Here is a 23,421-nt window from a genome sequence, read left to right as displayed (position 1 = left end):
TTTTTTTCAGACAGATAAGATGGGCTGCTTCTCTACATCTGTCAATCTGGGTGACTTTCTCCAAGTCTCTTCCAACTTCAGGGACAGCATTGATGCAATGGTCACATTAAAGGAAATTGACACAGGTAACTCCAGTGGTGTCTTCGAGAACATACAAAAAGCACTTCAAGGCATATCCAGGCATACTGGGAGCACCATAGGCCACCTGTTCTTCTCTTACAAGCACTGAGAGACAGGCTCACAGAAGCTCAGGGGCTAGGCTACCTCTAAACCAAGGGCAGGCAATTATTTCAGGTGGAGGGCTGTGTAATGAGTTTTGGCAAGCCACTGAGGGCTGCATGACAGGCAGCCAGGGGCACATAAATATTAATTTTAAAAAAATTTTAGGGGCCCCATGGGCTGGATAGAATGGCCTGGCAGGCCACATCCAGCCCATGGGTCACATTTTGCCCACCCCTGCTCTAAACTCACAGGGGATCTACAATTCAGTTCCACTGGTTTGACCCTGGAGGCTCTAAACCCCCACACTTGCACCTTTAAGGCTCCTTGATTCCCTAGAAGTGCTGTGGTCCAATCTCATGGTGGGTTGTGGCACTGAAAGACTTAGAATGGGAAGCTCGGTATGCCAAAATCGTGGGAGGGGTATAAGGTGTATGCAGCCTGACATGTATAATTGTGTTGCCAGTGGGCTGGCTGAGTGGTGGAACTGATTTGTGGAGCTGTTTGCTTCCCCCTTTCACACCTTTTTTTCTAAATCTGTTCCCTCAGGAGTGCAGGTCAATGCCTCTGGCAACTTCTTCATCTCCAGGACAGCTGGGAGAGCCACATTTGAGGAGGCAAACCCTTACTACTACAGTGGAGAGGTCTACACGGGGAAGGTAACCCTTAACTACACCTTTGGAAAGTATCACAGTAGTGATACTGCAATCTCAATGACTATACTGGAGATACTTGGTTAAACTAGGGTTAAAAAGTCACAAATTATGACTTACAGGTAAAAACCCCTGTGGAAGAATGTTATTTAACAAAAGACACCATAAGCAGTAAAAACAAAGAGGAACATGAGTTCAGGGTCAAACCTCAGTCAACCCTCAAAGACTTTGATGTATGCAATTGTATAGATGAGGCACCCAGGCTATTTTCAGGAGTTGAGAGTGATCATCTTGCTAATGGTGCTTGCTTGTAATACAGTAACTAGGGTGATATTGGAGATGATGGCTCTTTCAGAAACTCTGGGAGTTGGGACTGCCATTGATTTCTCTGATCTGGAGATGCTGAGGATGATTAGGCTGAGCAGCCTTCTATCTACTGACAAACCTGCTTTTTTTCCTCCCGTTCCCCATGGGGTTCTTAGGTTAAGATGGTTGATCACCAAGGCAGGTTAATGAACAACACAAACGTTTACCTGATTGTAAACTACAAAGGGAAACAGTTCACGGCAATGTTCACCACAGATAACTCTGGGAGAGCTTACTTTGAGCTGGACACAAATGCTTGGGGTGATAATCCAGTCTCACTGGAGGTAAGTGAGGAAGATGGATTTCCTTATTTGTGAGAAAGAGGGACTCAATGTGCTTTCCAGAACAAGCTTATTGCTCTGCAGATGGTTCACCATAGCTGTACTGAAGAACTATAATTCCGACTTCTTGGCTTCCCCACAAACAGCATTTCTGAGGCACATCAGGCCTATTCTCTGGAGTTATTCTAGTCCTGGGCGCCTCACAAAAGTCTGCTGACACTGTCTATCTGACTTGAGCTTCCCATCCTGCCATATAAACCATAGGCATCCATACGAATCTGTCTGTTTCGCTAAACAACAGATTTGCACTGAGCAAGGCATCAGCTTGTTGAACATCTGTGAGCATGGCTGTAGAGCCCAATTCATGAATGATAGTCCTGATGCAGTGATGCAGTCTGCTTTTCTGCAAAGCTGGAGTGACCTCTCCAGGCATAAAAGCATGAGCAGTGTATATAGAGGTACCGGGTTGCCCACATACCTGTGCCCCCACTCTCAGCCTTACTGGTTTAGTTTAAAGGAAAGGCAGATGCCAGTACATTTGGAACCAGTTTAGCTGCAGGAGCTGCCAAAACAAGTAGATTATCCATTGTCTGTTTATCAGGGGTCCACTCCTAAACTCGCTATTGATCAGGGTTCAAGAGTCCTGTCTACCCTATCATGGACTGGACCTCAGTGCCACAACATTTTGGCAGAATTTCCTCCACCAAGTATAAGACTAATACCCCCCTCTAAGGTGCTCTTCTACCCAAAGACATTGATACCCCCTAGAGGTTGCCAGATTATTTATACTGGTTATGACACTGTTAATGCTGAGTGTCTGGCACTCAGCATTAACAGTCACAGGTAGTACCATCTACTGTAAATTACAGTAGCGAATGAACCTGACTTGACAATATGCTGCCATACCTGGCATTCACATGAGGGATGAATTTGGCTCAGGATATCCAAGTACTCTCTGTGATGCAGGTCACCACCAATTTCAAAGTCTTTTACTCGGGCTGATTTACTCACCTAAGGAGTTTTACTGTTTTTCACTCTCGGCAGGGGAGGTTCCTGCCTCAGGATCCAGAGTACGTTCCAGGGACAGCCGGTGTGGTTTACCAGAATGCCTACCATTTCATACAGCCATTTTACACCACCACTGAGAGCTTCCTTAGGATTGTACGTGTGCCAGAGATTCTGCCTTGTGGCAAAATGCAGCAGGTTAAGGTGGACTACAAAATTGACCCGCGAGACCTGATGCATGGCTCCAAACATATGACTTTTTCCTACTATGTGAGTCTCTATGAGAGTGCTGGTGTAGAGGGAAGGGGCATGATGGGGGAGGTGCTGGATCACACAAAACAGGGACAGCTGTGGCAATGGCAGAGTTGACCTCACGTGTGTGTGCTGAGCCTGACAAAGTTCCTCAGTGATGCATTTGAGAAACCCACATTTTGGAGGCAAGATGGAAGTTTGGTCACATAGATGGAAGTTCATCCAGGCCTTGAAAAGACCAGTATAGTGGCTGTCTAGCCTTGTTTTCTCTTTGTTCTCTCTGGGCACCAGTGCCCTTAAGAACTCAGCTGCTTACACAGTTCAGCCTAGATATCATCAGTCAGCTGCTGGATAACCAGTACTCTTGCATCTTAGGGACCCTAGATAGATCGGAACAGATAAAAGTCTGCATATCCTACTCCCTTGATCTCCCACAGCCACCTTTTCTCCCTGCCTAGAGGTGGGATTATAATTTGTATCATGGAAGGTATAAAATTCTGTGTGCCGTGTCCTCTGAGTCCTTCTCCCATGAAAACTTGCCTGCATGATGCTCTCAAACAATGAGCTATATTTCAAGTATCTCCTGGCCTTCCTCTTATGCTCTTTCTTTTCCTCTGTAGGTCACTGGTAAAAAGGGACTCATCCTTTCAGGTCAGAAGAGTGTCTGGGTTGGCCTGCCAAGCAGTAAGTTCATCCTCCTCTTCTCCTATGCTCAGCAGTTCCCCTGTGGGTTCTGCTGTGTGAACTGAATCCTTTTTTGTTTGTTTGTTTTTGGGTTTTTTGGTTTTTTTGGAGCACTTCCCCTGAGCAGCCCCTTCTCTGCCATGTCCAGCTTGAATGACTTGTCTCCACTTTCATGGTCCCTCAGGGCCTGCCCTCCCTACCTGCCATCTCTTGTTCAGCACTGGGGGGTGGACTCCCTCCTCAGTTATCCCACAAGGCTAGCCTCCACCCCCACCGGTTAGTTATCATCAAACACAATGCTCCCTCATGCTTTCCCTCCTGCTATCTGATGTTGGTGGCAGCTACCTGTACACCTTTCGAAACTGTGGGATTGTCCTTTTAGTGCCTCCCTAAAACACTCTTTCACCATGATACCTACAGCAGGCAGACAGCTGGTGTGCTTATATACCACAAACTGTCTTGCTGACATGTATTGCACCCTGGACTTTGCCATCTGTCTGGCTCCATCTGTTGGTCTTGACACTTAAATTGTAAGTTCTGTGGGGCAGAAGCCTTGTTTTTGCTCTGTGTTTGTTTAGTGTTGTGCATAATGGGTTCCCAACCCATGACGGGGGGCTGCAGGCACTACAGTAATGCAAATAAGTAACAACAGAGTATAAGGTGACTCTGAGACAAATGGTCCTGGCAGAGATGAACACCTTGCAAACAGCCAAAATGCTGAGGCTCTCAGCCCCCTTCAGGAGAGGGACAGAGACGGGTAGAGCTTCTGGCTGTTCTCTAATGCCTGACATTGTCCATGGGGACACCAATTGTTTTGTGGGCCTTTCCTTGGTACTGATTGAGGAGAAAGGGAGCAAATTGGGCAAAGGGAGGATGAGGGTAAATGGAGAAGATCTTGATAGCTTTGGGAACAGAAATGTACCCTTCTTTTTATCTTTCTCTCCTTCCTTTTAGTGATGTCAGGCCACTTCTTTATCCCTCTGGTCTTCACCTCTGACTATGCCCCAGCTCCTACCATCATAGTGTATGTCATCTTCCCCACTGGAGGAATCATTGCAGACAGTGCCCCCTTCAGTGTTTCCATGTGCTTCAAAAATAAGGTGGGACTTTATTCTGAGGACATCTCTGAGTTTCTGGGATGAGATTCTTGTTCAAATAAGGGACACGCGCAAGTGATGAAAATGCAAACAGTAGATAATGTGGGCCACTCTGTGTATCAGTGGTTGGGGCAGTGATGAACTGAGGGTGTTTGTAGAGCTGAATGGAAGCTTGCAAGGGATGTGGTAAGTAACATAATGTTCTGAATGAATGCTTGAATGGATAGAGAAGAGACACCATAGGGGTATATGAAAGGTATGTGAGTGACTGGCTTTGCATTGTGGGGGAATGTAAGGGGGTGCTCATGTGAAGTGGGTTTCAGTGTGTGTAGATGCAGGACAGGCAGGTAATAGCAGTGTCTGTCCAGGTGGGTTCCTGCATCATGCCTGTCCTGCAGGTTCAGAGCATCACAGATGAAGTGAACCAAAGCAGCTCTCAGGATCTTTCTGCCTGTTCCTTGGGTACTTGGAGTGGTTTGATATTTATGTTGCAGGAGGTTGAGGAGACTGTAGCTGAAAGCAGATCACAGAAGTGGGCATTGCCACTTGCACAGAAGGGGGCTATGAGCTGAGAAGGAGCCCCCTTGTCCTGTGCAGAGCAGTCTGACCCCCTGAAGACAGCATCATTACTCCTCAGGAGTGCAGTTGTCCTGGGGAGCTGTGAGCAGACATGGGGAAGAGGAGGTGCCTCAGAAAACCAAGCCCAGTGTCACAGAGGGATTGAGGATGCAGACTGAGACCCTGAATGTAACTGGGGGGTCAGGGAGGAGGTGGAGCAGAGAGAAGAGCACAGGCAGATGTTCTATGCTGTCCCCAGGCTGTGCTACTATGTGAATAAACTGCTGTAGCCTGCAGAGTAGGGCTCTGTAATATCACTATGTTTTCACAGTAATCTGCCCCCAGCTCCCAACTGCCCTATGATCCATCCCTTCAGAATCCACCTGCTGCCATCACCACTGCACTCCCTTCAATACCCTCTTGAAGAGGCCACCTCCGCCTAAGGCAGGGGCAGGCAATTATTTAGGCAGAGGGCTGCTTACTGAGTTTTGGCAAGCCATCGAGGGCCACATGACAGGCAGCCAGGGGCAGCTAAATATTAATTTTCTAAAATTTTTAGGGGCCCTGCAGGCCAGATAGAATGGACTGCCAGGCCACATACATCCAGCCCACAGGCCACATTTTGCCCACCCCTGACCTAAGGTGAACCCTTAGAGGACTCCATTAATTTGAACCATGTAGAGCTCCTCCCTGCCACTAGGCCCAGCAGGAGGGTCAGCAGAAGGGACTCTCTCCCTGGTTCTGCTTTTCTCACTCCCACTTTTGTGTATTTTCCTCCCATGCCCTTCTAGGTGAAGCTGGGCTTCTCAGAGGAGGAGGCCCTTCCTGGCTCAGATGTCAGCCTCCAGATGCAAGCAGCTCCTGGATCTGTGTGTGCTGTCCGGGCTGTGGATCAAAGTGTGCTTCTGATGAGGCCAGAAAAAGAGCTGAGTAACTCCGTGGTAAATGACTCCAGCCCTGTCTGTTTGTGTGTGTGAGAGAAAGCATGTAAGGAGAATACCCTACACCAAAGCAGCACTCTGCATCCAGTGACCGCAACAGTGCTCTCGAGAGGACAGTAGCATCATCCCTAATCTACAGACATAGATCAAAGATGAACTTTCCATCCGTGACATTTTATTTATTTATTTTACTCATTAGCTTTATATGCCGTAGCAGGGAACAAAGCTTCAGGCAAACCTGAGACTTGTTAGGGGAGGGGCATGTGGGCTCATAGTTGCATCTACTGGTATTTTTTACTCTTTCTTGCTTCCCCCAGATCTATGGGTTGTTCCCATATATTTACCGCTCAGGTTACCCTTACCAAGTGTCTGAAGATAACTACTGCTGGTTCCCAGATGCTCAGCAGCCAGATGTGTTCACATTGTTCAAGGTAATAATATTTTATAACTCTCCCCAGGTTAGGTAAATCAGGGTCTCTGATTGTGCAGCCAGGCTATTAGGAAACAGCTCCAATAGACATCAATACCCCATTGGTTGGTTACATAAATTACTTGACTCTAGTGCCCAATAGGAAATGTTTCTGTTGCACACCAGTAGCCTGTTGGTTGGGTGGTTCAGGATGCCAATCATTACTGGTTTGTTGGATTCTTGATTGCCTTCAAGCCAAGTGTTTAAGAATGCCTTAGATTAGATGGGCAGTGGGTTACACTGCTCTTCTGCACTCCTGACCACTTGGGCCTCTGACACTGGTAACCAGCAGGAAACACTTTTGCTTTGCCTTGAGGAGCCCCCCTTTTAATGGATGTGTCTGGGAAAGGCTTCCAACGGAAACATCACTGTTTCCCCATGAATCTGATAAAGTTGAAGGAGAATATACTTGCACTGGTTGAGTCAGGCCTGATAAATCAACTGAAGCTGTCACATTGTCTTATTGTCTCAGGATGTAAGTCCCAAAGTGATTCATCTCTTAGGGCAGAGGGAGATTTGGGTCCTTCTGTATAAAAAGGGTGGCAGACTTGTCAGAAGGACAGAGGGGAGAGGGAAAGAGAAGGATGGGCTTCTGATACCTAAGCTCCTAGCATTCCCTTTCTCCTTCTGTCTTCAGGCAATGGGCTTGAAAATCTTATCTAACACCAATATCCAGAAGCCAAGGGAGTGTCTAATTACTACACCCAAACCATATATGTGGGATGAGATAAGACCATTTCTCCAAAGTAGGTACCTGCCAGCTCTTCATTCTTCATTTTCTTATTGCCCAGAAGAGTGCTCTGCCTTTAAGGCAGAAGTAGCTCAGTGCTCTGGGTAAAAAGTATGTTGTGACTGCATGCAGGAAGAAAAGAAAGAGAAAATGCCACTCTGCCCTAAACTTTGACATAGCCTGTGCCTGAGGGCTTGATGCCTTAAATTGTCAGAAAGTTGTCCGTGGGTATGTCATTATATTAGCCTCTTGGCTAGTAAGTTGACTTCCAACCATTTAATTTCTGAGCTAAGGATGGCACTCTTCTGCTTGTAAACTGGTTCCAAGGGTCTTCTAATAACCAAGTCCTTGTTCCCCCCAGCATTTTCTATGACTGGGACAACAACTACACTTGGAATCACCACACCTATGCCGGTACCCACCATTGAAGAGAAAGTCCGCAAGTATTTTCCCGAAACCTGGATATGGGATTTATTTCCTATAGGGTAAGTGGAAAAACAGCAGAACCTTATCTGACTGTCTTAGTGTAATCCTGAATGGACATAGATAGGGTCATCTCTTAGCATATCAGATGAATGGGGATAACTGCTGAGTCGCACACTCAGGAAAGGTTCAGATAGTATGAATCCTCTAACAACCAAGCTGCTAGTAATTAGTTCTGCAGTATGAAGTTTCAGCCAGGTTTCTATTTCATTAAATGCCCATGGCCATAAAAAAGCTAGAATCCATTTACAGAAAAACAATCTTGACAAGGCTTAGCCTTGTGTTTGATCTGATATAAAAGTAATATATTATATGGTCTCACTACTGACATCAGCATATGATAACCCAATAGGTAACCATCCTGTACTAAATCTCTGGGGAGAGGCAGGATGAGCTAAGGAAGATTTTCCATCCCTGCCTTCTCTAGTTATGTCCCTGTCTGTCCCTCTCTGGAGTCTGGTGAGAATACTAAGTAACTGGGCTCGGGCCTCACCAGTTCTGCTTGCTCTACAGCTGGTGTCTCTAATCCACTTTGACCACCCACTTCCTCCTAAATGATGACTTTGTTATGTGTTCAGTTCAGCAAACCAATCTCATCACATGCGGTAGGCAAAAATTAACTCTTTGAGGCAGAGGACATATTTCCCTTAGTAGGAGACATAAATCTAGTAAGCTTTTGGCAGGTTATTTTCTCCTAACTACAGATTGTTGTTGGTTGTCTTAATGGTCACTAATGTCAGCCATGTGACTGTCCCTTGACTCTGCTTCATCTCTTTGATGCAGAATTGCTGCTTCTAGGTGTTGTGAACTGTGCAGAGGCAGACTAAACTGGGTCTCTGGAATGAAGTCTAGGGGCACATGTGTTCTTGGCATGTAGGAATGGGAGCAGTTTTCAAACTAAGGGTCTCAAACATATATAGTTCACAGCATTTAAAGAGTGATATCATGTGCTCCATAGAAATTCAGTTGTAGTGGTCAAGCTCAGCCTGTACGTGGGGTCAACAGCTGACTGGAAATGGAGTTACTGCAAAAAAAAAAAAAGAATTGGGAACTATTTGATGACACTTTGATTCTGATACTTGGGTCTTCCATTAACTTACCATGGCCTTAAGTCACTTCTCTTTGTGATGGCTTCCTCAGTCACAAAAGAAGAGGAGCAGTAGTCACCTGTGTTCATAAAGTGCTTTTAGGTCTTCAGAGGGCATATGCTGTATATGGAAAGAGCTAAGCATTATCATTAATTATATCTGTATGGAAATGTTTGCTCTCTTGGTCTCACTTGCCTTGCATAAAGCCATCCTGACTCTCCACTTACAGCAGTGATTCTTAAACAGGGTGCCATGGCACCCAGGATATGTGATACGCTTTCAAGGTTGCCACAGGGTGCCACACAATTTTAGCACCAGTAGGTGTGCAAACACATACACACAATTCACAAGATAAAACTCAGAGATTTCCATTAGGAATCTATAGTGTCAAAAATATTCTGACTGGTTGCAGTCTGAGTTGTTTGCAGCAGAAGAATTGCTCAATTTTTTTTTTCCCATAGTGAAGAAACAAGTGAAAGGTAAGAGCTGGCATTTTCTGAGGACTGTTTTGAGTCTAATGAGGTGCGTTATGAGTTTAACCCTGAAAAGCATTAGGGGGTGCTTACTTAAGGGCTGCCTTCTCAAAGTCTTCCCGTAACACTCTGCTTCCCATGCACACTGCTCCATGCTTAGCTGTCTATGAGTTCCAGTCTTCAGTGCTACAGGATGCCAGAGTACTGGCAGCTCCCTATTGTGCGTCGTAGTTGAAAAGTATTTCCACTGCATTCGGTCGTAACATTCTGATGTGGATGTGGGTAGGCAGCTGCACATCCGAACAATACTGAGTTGCTCTGCTTTGAAGTGATTCAACTTGAAATAGGATTTGAATTGCTTCAAATGTACATCTGACCATATTCTGAGAAGTTTACAGAGATTTTTGAAACTTGGATAAAAGCATTCATTTGGACAGTCTACCCAGGGCAGGTGTTTAAAATGGGACTATCCTGGTGAAAACAAGATTTATGGTCATCCTATCCATCTTATTCCAGTCAGAAATGTTGATGTTGGCAGTTCCAGGGCTGAGCTCTAGAGGACTGGATTGGGAATCTCAAAGTTCACCTGCAGTTGACTCCCAATGGACTTCAATGGGAGGTGAGGGCAATCAGTCTCTCTCATAAGATAGGATTGTTTTAACACACTTGAACAGCAAATCTCAGAGAACACTGTCTGTGGCCCGAATGAAAAAGCAGAGACCTGCCCAAAGCACAAAATGGAAGTGGTGGTGGGGTCAGCTGTCAGAGACCTCACAGTTCAGTGATGCTCAGACTAAGGTCATGGGAATTGACACATTGGGAATAAAGTGTCACAACTTCTTTGAGGCATGAACAGCTACTGTCTAAGGCAATGGTGTTCTACGAAAGCATTTTCCTCTCAGTCCCAAAGGAAATAGGAATGTCACAGTTACTGTGCCTGACACCATCACTCAGTGGAAAGCTGGGATGTTCTGCACAGCTGAGAATGGCTTTGGGCTTGCTCCTACCACAAGCCTCCGGACCTTCAAGCCATTCTTCGTAAAGCCCACGCTGCCATATGCTGTGATCCGGGGAGAGACCTTTGTCCTGAAGGCCACCGTCTTCAACTATCTTCCTAAGTGCATTATGGTAAGCCCTGCCAGTGGCTCCACACAAGGTACAGTACAGTGTGTGGGAGAAATGCCTATGGTCTTGGATTCACCCTCATGGCACATATCTTATGTCTTCTTGGTTCTATTTGTCCATCACTGCTGTCTCCTTAGATCCAGGTGACCCTGGCAGAGTCCTCAAACTATCAGTTGGAGCTGTGTAAGAGCTGTCTCTACACCACCTGCCTGTGTGGCAATGAAGCCAAGACATTTCAGTGGGAAGTCACACCTACATATCTGGGTGAGGAAAATGGGAGTGGGCAGGGGTAAGCAGGAAGAAGCTGAGGGAAGCAACTCTGTACAGTATTTGACTTCTCTTTATGTGGCACTGGATAAAAAGAATGGAAATATGTGCTCTTTTCACTGGAGGGTGCCACTTGCCATCCAGCCTAGGATGAGGAAGGCTGTCTGACTCTGGGAATAGGTTACAGACCTTTTCATCACTAGGGCACAGGTTCTGCAGAATGTCTTCTGAAGGTGCTATCTATCAGGACAATGGAGGGTATTTCCATAGGGGTTGGCTGCTGTACAGTTGTTATTGCTTATTTTCAGGGTTGGTGAATATCACTCTCAGCACAGAGGCCCTGGCCACCAAAGAGCTCTGTGGAAAAGAGAGGCCATTTGTGCCAGCTCGAGGACGGACAGATACACTGATCAAACCACTTCTAGTTCAGGTCAGTTTGGGGCTGAGTTCCTTTTCCTCCCTTACTGCAAGGGGGGAAATCTGAAATCAGGTTTCATGTTGTCCCCACATTGCCTTCCTTTGTTCAGGAAGGCTCACTAGAATCTCCACATCTGATCTAGGATGTACCCAGGCCCTTCAAGTGAGGTTTGATGAATATGCTTCTGGAAGAAGTTTCCTCCACTTCATGCTCATTGCCATCCCTGCAAGCCTCCTCCTAGGGAAAGACCCACAACCTCAACCTCTTTCCTCCTTCTGCCCCTGGAATATGGGCCTGCTTTGTACCCACTGATCCTGCCTCCCTCACTCCCCATCAGAGGATGAAGCCAGCTCCCCTCACTTAGGCTCAATGCAGAAGCTGAGCCTTGGAGGCAGGTTTGTCGGGGGCTCTGAGGTCCTTAAGCTGGCACTGATAAGTCTTTGGGCAGGGAAAGGGAGTAAAAACCCAGAGGGTTCCATGGACAGAGAAGCCCTTGCACAAGCCTGGCACAACGTCACACTGGGTTTGTAACTAGACAGAGGAGGAAAGTTTTTGTTGGAATTGTTTTCCAAAAATACTGTTTTGACCAAACCATTTGTGTATGTAATTATATCAGTTTCAATGATGGCCTCTTTGAAAACAGAAGATTTCCCCCCCCCCCCTCCCCCCAGCTGAAATTAATTTCAGCTGGAACAACATTTTAAAACTTAATTTACAAAGACATGTCCATTTCGTCTTATAATTTATTTTGTGTGGTTTTATTTTTATGTTATTTCCATTTTACATTATTTATGACGTCAATAGTAATAGTGCTTGTAATATAACCACATATCAAGTAAGGTCATATATTATAGAGGTATTACATGTCATTTATAAACTGTTGCTTCTGATGCTTCACAATGCATCATGATATAATATAAGTTAATAGTTTATATATTTCTTTTTAAATATGAAGGGCAGTTGCTATTGAATGCAGACTGAAACTATCTTAACATATTTTCCAAAATGGTCCTATTTGAAACAAAGCAGTTTGACACTGAGACTTTCAACAGGAAAATAAGATTTAAAATAAAAACACAAGAACTGCCATTTCCTAGGTCAGACCACAGCTCCATCTTACCAAAGACCCTGTCTCACAGTGGCAGAGAGTATATACCGAAAGGGAGAGTAAACAGGGTAAGACTGTTCCTCTCCCATTTGCAGCCTCCAGCATTTAGGTGTAATCCTATTCCAGGAAAGCACAAGAGATACCTCAGTTTAGAAACAAGTGAAAATGTTTCTTTCTGTATTAACAGCCCTTTTTTTTAATAAAACAATTTTTAGACATTTTGTTATGCACTACTGTTAGTGACATATCAGGAAATAATGTTGAATAATAGAAATAAGATAGAGGCCAAAAGGATTTTAAAAAATACATTCCCTTTTTTTAAAATAAAATGTATTTAAATGGATTTCTTGTTTTTAGCATTTTGGTTTTACAGGAAATCCTGAAAATATTTAGTTTCATTCCCTTTTGGAATGAAAACAAATTTTTTAAAAAGTGACATTTCTTATGGAAGAGATGATCCACACTCTGGGATATTGAGGTAGGAGATGGGTTGTTGACCTGTTCTGTCTGTAACCTACTTGTTTCCCCATTTTTATCTTCTCTTCACTACCCCTGATATTGCTGACCTTTCCCCCAACAGCCAGAGGGAGTGCTGGTGGAAAAGGCTCACAGCTCCTTGTTGTGCCCCAAAGAAGGTAAATGCTCTGCACTGGTCAGTAATAGGGCTTCCCCTGTGATCATGTACTGGGACATACAAGTAGATAGTGAGGGGAGGGGTGTGTGGTGGGGTGCTGCTATAGGAAGATTATACAGCTATGAAACATATTAGTAATGTATTTGCCCTGGGAAATATGGCTTAGGAACAGTCTCTGAGTGTTATTTGAGGATATAAAATCACATCTTATGTACAACCACAAGGTTTAGTGGAGGATTTTTCCTTGTTCTCCAGGGCTTTGTCTAGTTTTGGCTTTAAACAGTTGAAGTGGAGAGGCTTTTATCTCTTCCCTTGGTGAGACATTTCCACTGTCTCATGGATCCTTCACTGAAAGGAAACACTTCTTCAGTCAGACCAGGCTTACTGGTTATTGGGCCTTCATCGATTTGTAGACAAGTGCTGTGTCTGTCCTTCTTATCCCCTTGTTAAGTTGCACAATTTCATTACAATTCTGGAGTCAAGGGAGCTCCCACTGAATGTCCCTGCAGGAGGACCGAGCCTGTAATATAAATATCCCTTGTTGCTGATGCACAAGCTTGGCAGCCTCCATTGCTTGAGCCATTAGAACTAGAACAGATAAGAATATCAGACAGGAAGGAGTCTCCTTGGTGCATTTGCAAACTGTTCTTGATTCAAGGAATCCCCAGAGTCACTACTGCAAAGTCTCACCCCCAGCTGCACAGCACAGCACAGCACAGCACACTACCTGAAACACCAGGCAGGAACACCTTACAAGTAAGCCAGACATAAAAGCAGAAGGACAAGGGCCTTGTCAATGCCCTGCCACTGCAATGACAGGGAAGTAGTTATAAGAAAATGCTCTCCTTGCCCCCAGCCATAGCTGTGGCCAGGGTCCCAATGCCACAGAGGAAGGCAATCCCCACCTTCTCTCAAAAGCCAGTACCATTTATGTTGGGGGAAGAAATTCCATCCTGGCCCCACCAGCAACTAGCAAAAACCCTGAACTGTGGGATTACCAGACACCCCCCACACTGCAAGAGGTGCCATGTTGTATGTGATCTGATCAGTCTCCAGGGAACAGTCCTTTACTGCCCCTTCCCAGACAGACTGGAGGTGACCTCAGGGCTCTGCTTCCTTCTTTGAGGTTCCTGGTTGATGATGAAGCCACCAGCAATGTGGAAGAGATTGTGGGAGTGGGACATTGTTGGGGTGGCAAAGGGAGAAAACACCCTTCTAAAACACCTGAGGTTTGGAAAGAGATGGAGTCACAGTAGGGAGGTTGCTCTGGGTGTTGAGGACTGCAGTGCGGGAAAAAGGCTCAGCATCCACTGGGGTTGCAGAGAGAGGTGGTGCAGAGGAATAAGGGGTAGAGGAATGAGAGGGAACAGACATAAAGTCTGTAAGGTTTTGACCACATGTGTGGAAGGGGGTGCAAGGCAGAGACCAGGGCTGGCTCCAGGGGAGAGTTTGCAAGGGATTCTGGAACCTGTCTTCTTAGACTTTCTTTCCTTTTGCTCCTCCATGTCTCAGGGAATCCAGTGCAGGCCTTGGTGCCCCTGAAGCTACCCAGTAATGTGGTGAAAGGTTCAGCCAGAGCTACTGTGTCCATCATTGGTAAGGGAGCCAGCCCTAGCACTAAAGGCAGCTTTGGGATCCAGGTCCCTCATCCCTGTGCCCACACTGTGAGCCTCCAACATGGTGTGTCCAAGGCTAAGTCTCCCCTGCCCCCTTTCCCATGCTTGTGCTCCAACGTGCTGCGACAAGATCCACCAAAATACCTGCTTCATTTTTGACCCAGTACAGCAGCCACACACTGTGGGAACTCCCAAGGGAAAGGCCTGGGTCCCCCATGTCCCCTCCACCTATGTAACGTGACCCAGACTGGTTCAGACAAAATCTGGATTAAAACCTATGAACCACGGGGTGCTGCTCCCAACCTGGGAAGCTGACCCAGGACAGAAGAACTCCCTTCCAGTGGATCATTCCACCTTGGAGAAAACCCATCTTTTGGGGTAACAGAGCACTCCAGCAGGGAGTTAGGACTCCTCTCCCACTACCCTTCTACTCAGCACACTGTTCTACTCAGCCTATTGAGGAAATGCTGCCCATCTTTGCTCTAACCCAGTGGGGACCAATCTTGCAGGAGGGGGGATGGATGGACACAGAGGGCACATGCAACAAATTAATCCCCACTGCCCACCAAGGGCTGCTCTGATCCCCACCTCACAGATTTGTCCATTATAGGGTTTGCATCCTGGGGTAGTGGAGTAGAGGCATGGGGGCTTGAGCCAAGTGGGGGTGGGATGCTGCTGTGAGAGGAGGCGTCACCCCCAAGTGCCAGGGTGACCTTTCCCTGGCCCTGCAGCCACCACCATTTCATCCAAAGCCCTGAATTCAACAGCGGTTACAGATCCAGGGAAGGGTTAACCTGCCTCTTGTATGCAACATATGGCACTGCTGGTAGCAGCCTGTGGTACCCTGTTCCACTCCACCCAGCATGGGGACTTCAAGCACCCCTGCTTCTATTCCAACACTGGCCTTTACTGAATGCCCAAGGCTTGTAAGCCACACACAGCACTGCCTGTACCACTTTTGGCATGTGTGCTGTGAGTTGGCCACCCCTGTTCTAATGGACTATTTAAGCAGATCTCCCCCCTGCACCCACTGCAATGGAATATTCCATCTAAGATAAAACCACCCCCCACTTGTGCTTGGGGTGGGAAAATAGCCCTGTGCTCTGGGGAGTATTTACAGGGGGAAGAAAAAATAAGTCCAAATTGAGTGGAACATTCTCCTTCCCCTTCCAGGGGCAGAAATAGATCTTTACTTTCCTAGGACATGCTCCAATGTGGCACACTCCTTCCCTTCCCACCCCCGCCATGTAGTAATGGTACACTCCTGAAGAAAGGCAGGTGCCCTCTGTGCCCCTTTTGCCACCCTTCAAGGAATGGCCCCTTTGGGATGAGAACCTGGGTTACTTCTGGTGCAATGAGGAATGTAACATGTTGGTGGGCAGGGTGGGGCACTGCCCTGTCCTTGGCTGTGGGGTAAGGCTGTTCAGGCTGCAGTGGGTATGCCCCGGGGGAATAACTGTATGCCCCGGGGGAATAGCTGCACCACTCCTGTCCCAGCCTGGGGACTCCTCCCTCCTGCCCCATGGGGCTCTCCTCTACTTTACTCTTTGACCCCCTCTTCTGTACCCCACTCTTTCCCACCTATGGCAGGTGACATCATGGGCATAGCACTGCAGAACCTGGACCAGCTGGTGAAGATGCCCCAAGGCTGTGGGGAGCAGAATATGGTGCTCTTTGCTCCCATCATCTATGTGCTGCAGTACCTGGAGAAGACAGGGCAGCTTACCCCAGAGATCAGGGACCGGGCAACAGGCTTCCTGTGCAGTGGCAAGTGACCCAGACCAGGCCCATTGCTTTGCCCACCCAGCCAATATACTACACTTCCCCTGCACCTGCCTTGCCAACATACTGCACACTCTGTGCTCACCCTGCCAGTATACCACGTGTCCTGAACACAGCCTGCCTATACTGTGCCCAGCTACTCAGTTTGTCCCTGCCCACTCCCACCCCCAGCCTACCAATATACCCCTGTATGCCCCTTGTGCCTAGATTTCCAATGCACCACACTCCCCACACCCACCTGCCAATATACTACACTCACCACACTCACTATGTCAGTATACCACTCCCCACACCGACTCTACCAATATGCCATGCCCAGCTGGCCAGTGTGCCCCTGTCCTTCCCCTTCCCCCATCCTGTGACTCACTCTCTGCCTTTCCTTGCCCACAGCCTATCAGTACCCCCACCCCTTAGTCACCCTGCCCATATGTCATACCCATCTGGCCAGTGTTCCCTCATCCATTCTTTGCACCCTCTGTGGTAATCATACCAATCTCTGTTTGCTTCTTTTTGTCCACAACCTGCCAGTAGTCCTCCCCTCCTCCTCTGACACTCATCCTGCAAATGGTCATTTGTCTTCCCCACCTTTACCCTGTGCAAATACCTCCCAATGAGATTCTAAATATCTTGTCATCTTTGCCCCATATCCACCCTAAAAATGCCCTTTTCCTAGCCATAGTGGGTGACTGTCATTTCTTGCTGTCTCCCTAGGACATCAGAGGCAACTGTTCTATAAACATCATGATGGTTCCTACAGTGCATTTGGGACTAGAGATGAAGATGGTAACACCTGGTAAGCAGTGGGGCCTTTCTTCCCTGTGGTCCACTGTCTGAGAGCCTGGAGCTCTGGGAACTGGAGGTTCTGGGTTGTTGCCAACCCCTCAGGGACCCTTCACTGTGCCGCTTGGGAGAGGTACTTGATCTGCTCTTACGGAAATCTCTGTACATGCCCCTGCCCCCTGGTGATGGGTTAAGGTGCCTCATACTCTGCCCAGAGGCCAGGAACCCCCAGGGAAATGTGCCTACATCTGGCATAGCATCAAGGTGTTGGGATGAGGGTGGGGGAAAGGATTCTGACCAAGGTCCTGCTTTCCTTTCCCTGCCCTGTATCCTCCTGCTTCCTCTTCCTCACTCCTTTGTCTCTTTCTCTCTCCTGCCTTTCTTCTTCTTCTTCTTCTTCTCTCTCTCTCTCTTTCTCTCTCTCTCTTTTCAGTGTTTCTCCTTTACAGCATCTCCCTCCTCATCCTCAGTCTCCTGGTTGCTCCCCTCCACATACTCTCCCTCCCTCTTCTCCAGGCTGACAGCATTTGTGGCCAAGTGCTTTGAGCAGGCCAAGCGGTACATCTTCCTCGATGACAGGAATGTCCGGGATGCGCTGAGCTGGATACAGCTTCACCAGCTGCCCAATGGCTGCTTTGAGAGTGTGGGCAAGCTCTTCAACACTGCCATAAAGGTACTGGCGTGGCTGGGTGGCCCTCAAAGCATTGCCTTCCAAAGTGTGGAAGGTAGCTCAGTATCCTTACTGCTTTGTCAGAGAGGTCACATCAGGGATGAGGGTGGAAAAGAAGCTGGGTGGGAGCATTGGGTCTGGTCCTGTTGATGCTGCCTCTCTCTGATGCCCTTGTCTCCCTGGGTGTCGGTGCTTCCCACAGGGCGGCGTGGATGGTGAAGTCCCCCTAGCTGCCTACATCACTGCAGCATATCTGGAGACTGGGGAGATGGTGAATGTGAGTATCCAGGACTTTTGCTGCATCCCCTTGCGTCCTAAAGAGCTCTTGCTGTGGGCAGAGGTAGAGCATTGCTCACAGGGAGGGAGTTACTGGGGTGGTGGGAAAGCTCCAACCATTCCTGTGCAGGGGTGTTGTTGGGGGAGGGGAGAGAAGTTTGCACTGCCCATTGGAAGAACATCCCTGGGAGGCAGCTCACATGGCTGGGGGATATTGGGAATTGCACTTCTAGGCACTTAGCTTAGCTTTCGAAGCAGGGGGAGCCTGATGAGAGGCACTGCCAATGCCTGTGTCATATGATGCAGGTGCAGTTGGAATTGCATCTCTGCATAAAAGCATCTCTCTCAAACATCTTGGCCTAGACAGGCTTCTGGACACCTGCTGCTACTAGGGGAGAAAGCGCAATGGGGCGTAATGACCTGAGTGGAAGGTGGAAACTTTGGATGAAAAGTGGAGAGGATGGAAGTAGGGCTTCACACTGTTGCTGCAAGTGACAGGGACCTGTGCAAAGGAAGGTGCTGAAAAGGGAACCTCCTGCCTGATGCCGAAGGTCCTGATGCACTTGAGCATCTAGCAGTTTGCTGTTAGCTCCAGTGGAGAAGACCAGTTATGAAACTGCATGACCGATATTTGAAAAGTCATATTCTACATGAGCATGAACCATGACTGAGAATTTGAGGAAAAAAGATTGATCTGAGGGTGAAGAGCTGAGTCTGCCTTGGGGAATCCCTGAAAAGAGACCAGAGTGTGATTTGAATCCCTAACAAAATAACTCAAGAGTCACTGTTGAGAGCCTTAATTAACTCCCAACAATGCAATTAGAATTGTCCAAGCCACTAGGGTTGCCAACTCTGAATCTATTCCAGGACATTCCTAGAACACCAATGTGCCCGTGACACACAACGTGAACGTGCCTGCCTGCTTGCGTATATCAGTTACGGATTACGGTGTGTAGACTTTACGTCAGGAAGGCAAATGCACTTTACTATTACATTTTAAAAACCTATTGGGCTACTATATACATCAGATTCACTGTTTAATATTTTTTTTAATGAATGCCCTATCATTCATCTCCTGGGTGATTCTCAGCAGTCTCCTGGAGATTTATATCTAATTCCTGGAGACTCCAGGGCAATTCTGGAGGGTTGGAAACCTTACAAGCCACTGAAGTCACTAGCTTATGGAAAATGGACAGCACTCCGACATTGCAGAGTTGACTGAGAACCCAAAATATCCCACAGAGAGGGAGCTAAGGCAGAATGGCCCATGGCGCACAGTCAGTAGCAACTGAGAACAGTGCATTGTGTTTTGTGAGAACTACACAAGCCAGGACAACACCCAGCAGATGGGAACAACTGCAAGAATGCAGGATGGGAAGGGGTTCTCTGGGTCACTGAGTCCCATCCCGTGTTCACAGGCAACCATTAATCCAAGGAACCCCGCAAAATCACCATTTCAAATCCTTGCACACAATTTTAAGGTGCAAAACCTGGAGCATCAAGAACACCTTATTACATACCATTGGGAAAAGCAGGGGACACAAGAGTACTGCCAAAGCCCTGCCACTGCAACAACAGGGAAATAGTTGGTTCATAAATGCCAAGAAGATCCTAGGAAAAGGACCATGCCCCACACTACAGAGGAGAGCAAAATCCCCATGGTCTGTGCCAGTCTGACTTAAGGGAAAAATACTTCCTGACCCCAAGTTTGGTGATCAGTATAACCCTGAGTGAATCAGCAAGGCATCCTGCCAGAGAGTCCTAAGTTATCTAAGTTCCAGCAGGCTGCAGGGGACTACATGACTTTGCAAGAGTTTGCAAACATCAGCAAAGACTTCACAGACTGGATGAGGAGGGCAATGAAAACATAGATTCATAGATGTTAGGGTCGGAAGGGACCTCAATAGATCATCGAGTCTGACCCCCTGCATAGGCGGGAAAGAGTGCTGGGTCTAGATGACCCCAGCTAGATGCATATCCAACCTCCTCTTGAAGACCCCCAGGGTAGGGGAGAGCACCACCTCCCTTGGGAGCCCATTCCAGACCCTGGCCACTCGAACTGTGAAGAAGTTCTTCCTAATGTCCAGTCTAAATCTGCTCTCTGCTAGCTTGTGGCCATTATTTCTTGTAACCCCCAGGGGCGCCTTGGTGAATAAAACCTCATCAATTCCCTTCTGTGACCCCGTGATGAACTTACAGGCAGCCACAAGGTCGCCTTTCAACCTTCCCTTGAGGAGGCTGAAAAGGTCCAGGTGCTCTAGTCTCTCCTCGTAGGGCTTGGCCTTGAAGCCCTTAACCATATGAGTGGCCCTTCTCTGGACCCTCTCCAGGTTATCCGCATCCCTCTTGAAGTGCGGTGCCCAGAATTGCGTGCAATACTCCAACTGCAGTCTGACCAGCGCCCGATAGAGGGGAAGTATCACCTCTTTGAATCTATTCGTCACACATTTGCTGATGCACAATAAAGTGCCATTGGCTTTTCTGATGGCTTTGTCACACTGCTGACTCATGTTCATCTTGGAGTCCACTAGGACTCCAAGATCCCTTTCCGCTTCTGTGCCACCCAGCAGGTCATTTCCTAGGCAGTAGGTATGCTGGACATTTTTCCTCCCTAGTTGCAGCACTTTGCATTTCTCCTTTTTGAATTGCATTCTGTTGTTTTCTGCCCAACCTATCCAGGTCTGCTTGTAGTTGTTCCCTGCCCTCCGGCGTGTCTACTTCTCCCCACAGTTTTGTGTCATCCGCAAACGTGGACAGAGTACACTTCACTCCCTCGTCCAAGTCGCTGATGAAGACATTGAAGAGTATCGGTCCAAGGACCGAGCCCTGCGGGACCCCACTGCCCACACCCTTCCAGGTCAAAACCGACCCATCCACCACGACTCTCTGAGTGCGACCCTCTAGCCAATTCGCCACCCACCGGACTGTGTAGTCATCCAGGTCACAGCCTCTTAACTTGTTCACCAGTATGGGGTGGGATACCATATTGAAGGCCTTCCTGAAGTCTAAGTATACGACATCCACCCCTACTCCTGTGTCCAGGTGTTTCATAACCTGGTTATAAAAAGAGACTAGATTAGTCCGGCATGATCTGCCTGCTACGAACCCGTGCTGGTTTCCGCTCAGCATAATTTGTCCTGCCGGGCTCTCGCAAATGTGAGCCTTGATCATTTTTTCAAAGACTTTGCCAAGGATGGAGGTGAGACTGACTGGCCTATAGTTGCCCGGGTCCTCCTTCCTCCCCTTCTTGAAAATGGAGACCACATTGGCCCTTTTCCAGTCCTCCGGGACTTGGCCCGTGCGCCATGAGCGTTCAAATATTCCCGCCAGTGGCTGTGCAGTGACGTCGGCCAGTGCCTTCAGTACCCTCGGATGGAGCTCGTCCAGGCCTGCCAACTTAAAGGCATCCAGTTCCTCCAAGTGACTCTGCACCATCTCAGGGTCTATGCATGGTAGTCTGGCGCCTTGCTGCTGCCTCTCTACAACCCCAGTGAGAGACTTGTCGTGCCCCTCGCTTAGGAACACTGAGGCAAAGAACTCGTTGAGGAGTTCAGCCTTGTCCCCCCTGTCCGTCACCAATTGCTTCTGCCCATTTAGTAGGGGTCCTATTCCTCCCTGGGCCTTCCTTTTACTCCCTATATATCTAAAAAACAATTTCTTGTTATCCTTTACTTGGGATGCCATCCTCAGCTCCATGGTAGCTTTGGCCCGTCTAACTGCCTCCCTACAAGCACGAGCAGAGGAGGTATACTCCTCTTTGGTAATTTCTCCCTATTTCCACTTTTTATGTGCCCCCCTTTTGGCCCGTAGGCTGCCCTGGATTTCTCTGGTCAGCCAAGGGAGCCTCCTGGCCCCTTTCCCTCTTTTTCCTCGCATCGGGATCGTCTCCCTTTGTGCCCGAAGGATCATTTCCTTAAGGCACAGCCACCCTTCTTGGGCTCCCATCACTTCAAAACTCCTACTCTGCAGTGTGTCCTTGACTAATCGCCTGAGTTCATTGAAATCAGCTTTCCTAAAGTCTAGCACTTTCACCCTACTAGTTACCTTACCCACTCGACGTCTTATGAAGAATTCTATTATTAGGTGATCACTGTCCCCCAGATGGCTACCGATCTGTAGGTCCCCTACCATGTCATCCCCCGTTGCCAATACCAGATCCAGTAAGGCATTTCCCCTAGTGGGACCGTGTACCTCCTGCGTCAGGTGGAGGTCCTGTACACAGCATAGGAACCTGCGTGAACAGTGGGACTTTGCTGTCTGTTTCTCCCAGCAGATGTCTGGGTAGTTTAGGTCCCCATGTTAACTCAGATTGAGTTTCCATAGGAATGATGAGAACCATTGCAGCAAAAGATGAATGGACTGTCAGTCTGAGAGCAAATGGGGTGGTGGTTAATTTTCAGTTGATCATTCATGTACAAATCAACATGTCAAAGCCCAGTTATTAATAATAAGAGAAAAGCCACAGGTAGTGGTAGTAGATAAAACTCATTGTTGATAATGGTGAGCTGAGCTCCACTAAAGGGATGTGCAAAGTGTATAAATGGGTGAATAACAAACTGGAAGTGATATAATTTCTGAAAATATTAAGGAAAAGAGCTCCCGTTATCAGGTTAAAAGTGACCTCATTGAGAAAAACAGGGAACCAAAACATTTGAGGAAGAGTTTGACGTATCTTTTAGAGAGTTGGGAAACTTTTTGTGGTTCAGAGTAAAGTATATCCTCTCCACACCAGTAACTATCTGACCACACCAATAATTGCCCCACAAAATGATATTAAAAAAATGCAGGAAGGACAGTTAAGAACTGGATAATCTGAGAAGGGCTATAGACATTTAATGCTGGCTCCAAATATAAAGGCACACTGACGAAGTCAACAATGCTTGTTGCACATGTCAGAAAACCATGCCAAGTCAAGATAAAAGAGCCCATGTTACTAGAGCAACATAGATGTGCACTTGTTTATGCTGACTGCAGAAGGACTATGTACTAGGGCTAATTAACTCTACAGCGACCCATGTGTAGATGCTGCCAGGGCTGGCTGGGGCACAAGAGTGCTTCAGTGCAAGGGCTGCCTGCCAGCTAGCCCTGCACTGGAGCACTCTTGTGCCGTAGCCAGCCCCTCCACAGCACATTGAGCCAGGTTGGAGAAGCCCCGGGCTGGCAGGCAGCCCAGCCAGGGCTGCTCTGACTCAGCTCAATGTGCTATGGTCCCAGGCACACATGTAAACGTGGTGCCTGGGAGCAATAAACTCCCAATATGCGCTGAAGTTTATTGTTTTGTGTGACAGGTTTGTGTCCCGGGGCAGCTGTGATGCCTCCTGGTGGCCACACAATTGACCAAACCGAGCTTCAGGATTCCCAGCTTCCTTTGTCCGTGCCCTCTCTTGGGCTGCTGAGCCTCTCTGGGCTCTTTCTCTCTCTGTCTTTCTGTCTAGGCCCCAGACCT

General features: G+C 47.6%; 2 protein-coding genes across 2 annotated transcripts in view; one reads left to right on the top strand and one right to left on the bottom strand.

Annotated features, from left to right (window-relative positions):
- The window catches only part of LOC102558104 (alpha-2-macroglobulin-like protein 1), a 49,636-nt gene that overhangs the window by 20,326 nt on the left and 5,889 nt on the right, over positions 1-23,421 (top strand). Inside the window, exons 9-27 of the mRNA XM_059726226.1 lie at positions 11-125; positions 769-878; positions 1,355-1,522; positions 2,564-2,794; positions 3,397-3,460; positions 4,415-4,560; positions 5,907-6,056; positions 6,374-6,487; positions 7,163-7,271; positions 7,617-7,740; positions 10,202-10,427; positions 10,562-10,688; positions 11,000-11,121; positions 12,798-12,852; positions 14,364-14,447; positions 16,058-16,234; positions 16,961-17,042; positions 17,546-17,702; positions 17,902-17,976. Coding sequence (XP_059582209.1) covers positions 11-125; positions 769-878; positions 1,355-1,522; positions 2,564-2,794; positions 3,397-3,460; positions 4,415-4,560; positions 5,907-6,056; positions 6,374-6,487; positions 7,163-7,271; positions 7,617-7,740; positions 10,202-10,427; positions 10,562-10,688; positions 11,000-11,121; positions 12,798-12,852; positions 14,364-14,447; positions 16,058-16,234; positions 16,961-17,042; positions 17,546-17,702; positions 17,902-17,976 — 2,436 coding nt within the window. The remainder of the gene's footprint in view (positions 1-10; positions 126-768; positions 879-1,354; positions 1,523-2,563; positions 2,795-3,396; positions 3,461-4,414; positions 4,561-5,906; positions 6,057-6,373; positions 6,488-7,162; positions 7,272-7,616; positions 7,741-10,201; positions 10,428-10,561; positions 10,689-10,999; positions 11,122-12,797; positions 12,853-14,363; positions 14,448-16,057; positions 16,235-16,960; positions 17,043-17,545; positions 17,703-17,901; positions 17,977-23,421) is intronic.
- The window catches only part of LOC102557654 (alpha-2-macroglobulin-like protein 1), a 60,591-nt gene continuing 49,004 nt past the window's right edge, over positions 11,835-23,421 (bottom strand). Inside the window, exon 36 of the mRNA XM_019482282.2 lies at positions 11,835-13,371. The gene's annotated coding sequence lies outside the window, so the exon portion shown is untranslated. The remainder of the gene's footprint in view (positions 13,372-23,421) is intronic.

The sequence above is a fragment of the Alligator mississippiensis genome, chromosome 4 (assembly GCF_030867095.1).
Source record: "Alligator mississippiensis isolate rAllMis1 chromosome 4, rAllMis1, whole genome shotgun sequence".
Lineage (NCBI taxonomy): Eukaryota > Metazoa > Chordata > Crocodylia > Alligatoridae > Alligator > Alligator mississippiensis.
Note: the sequence above shows the minus strand (reverse complement) of the source record. Positions and strands in the feature narration are given on the sequence as shown.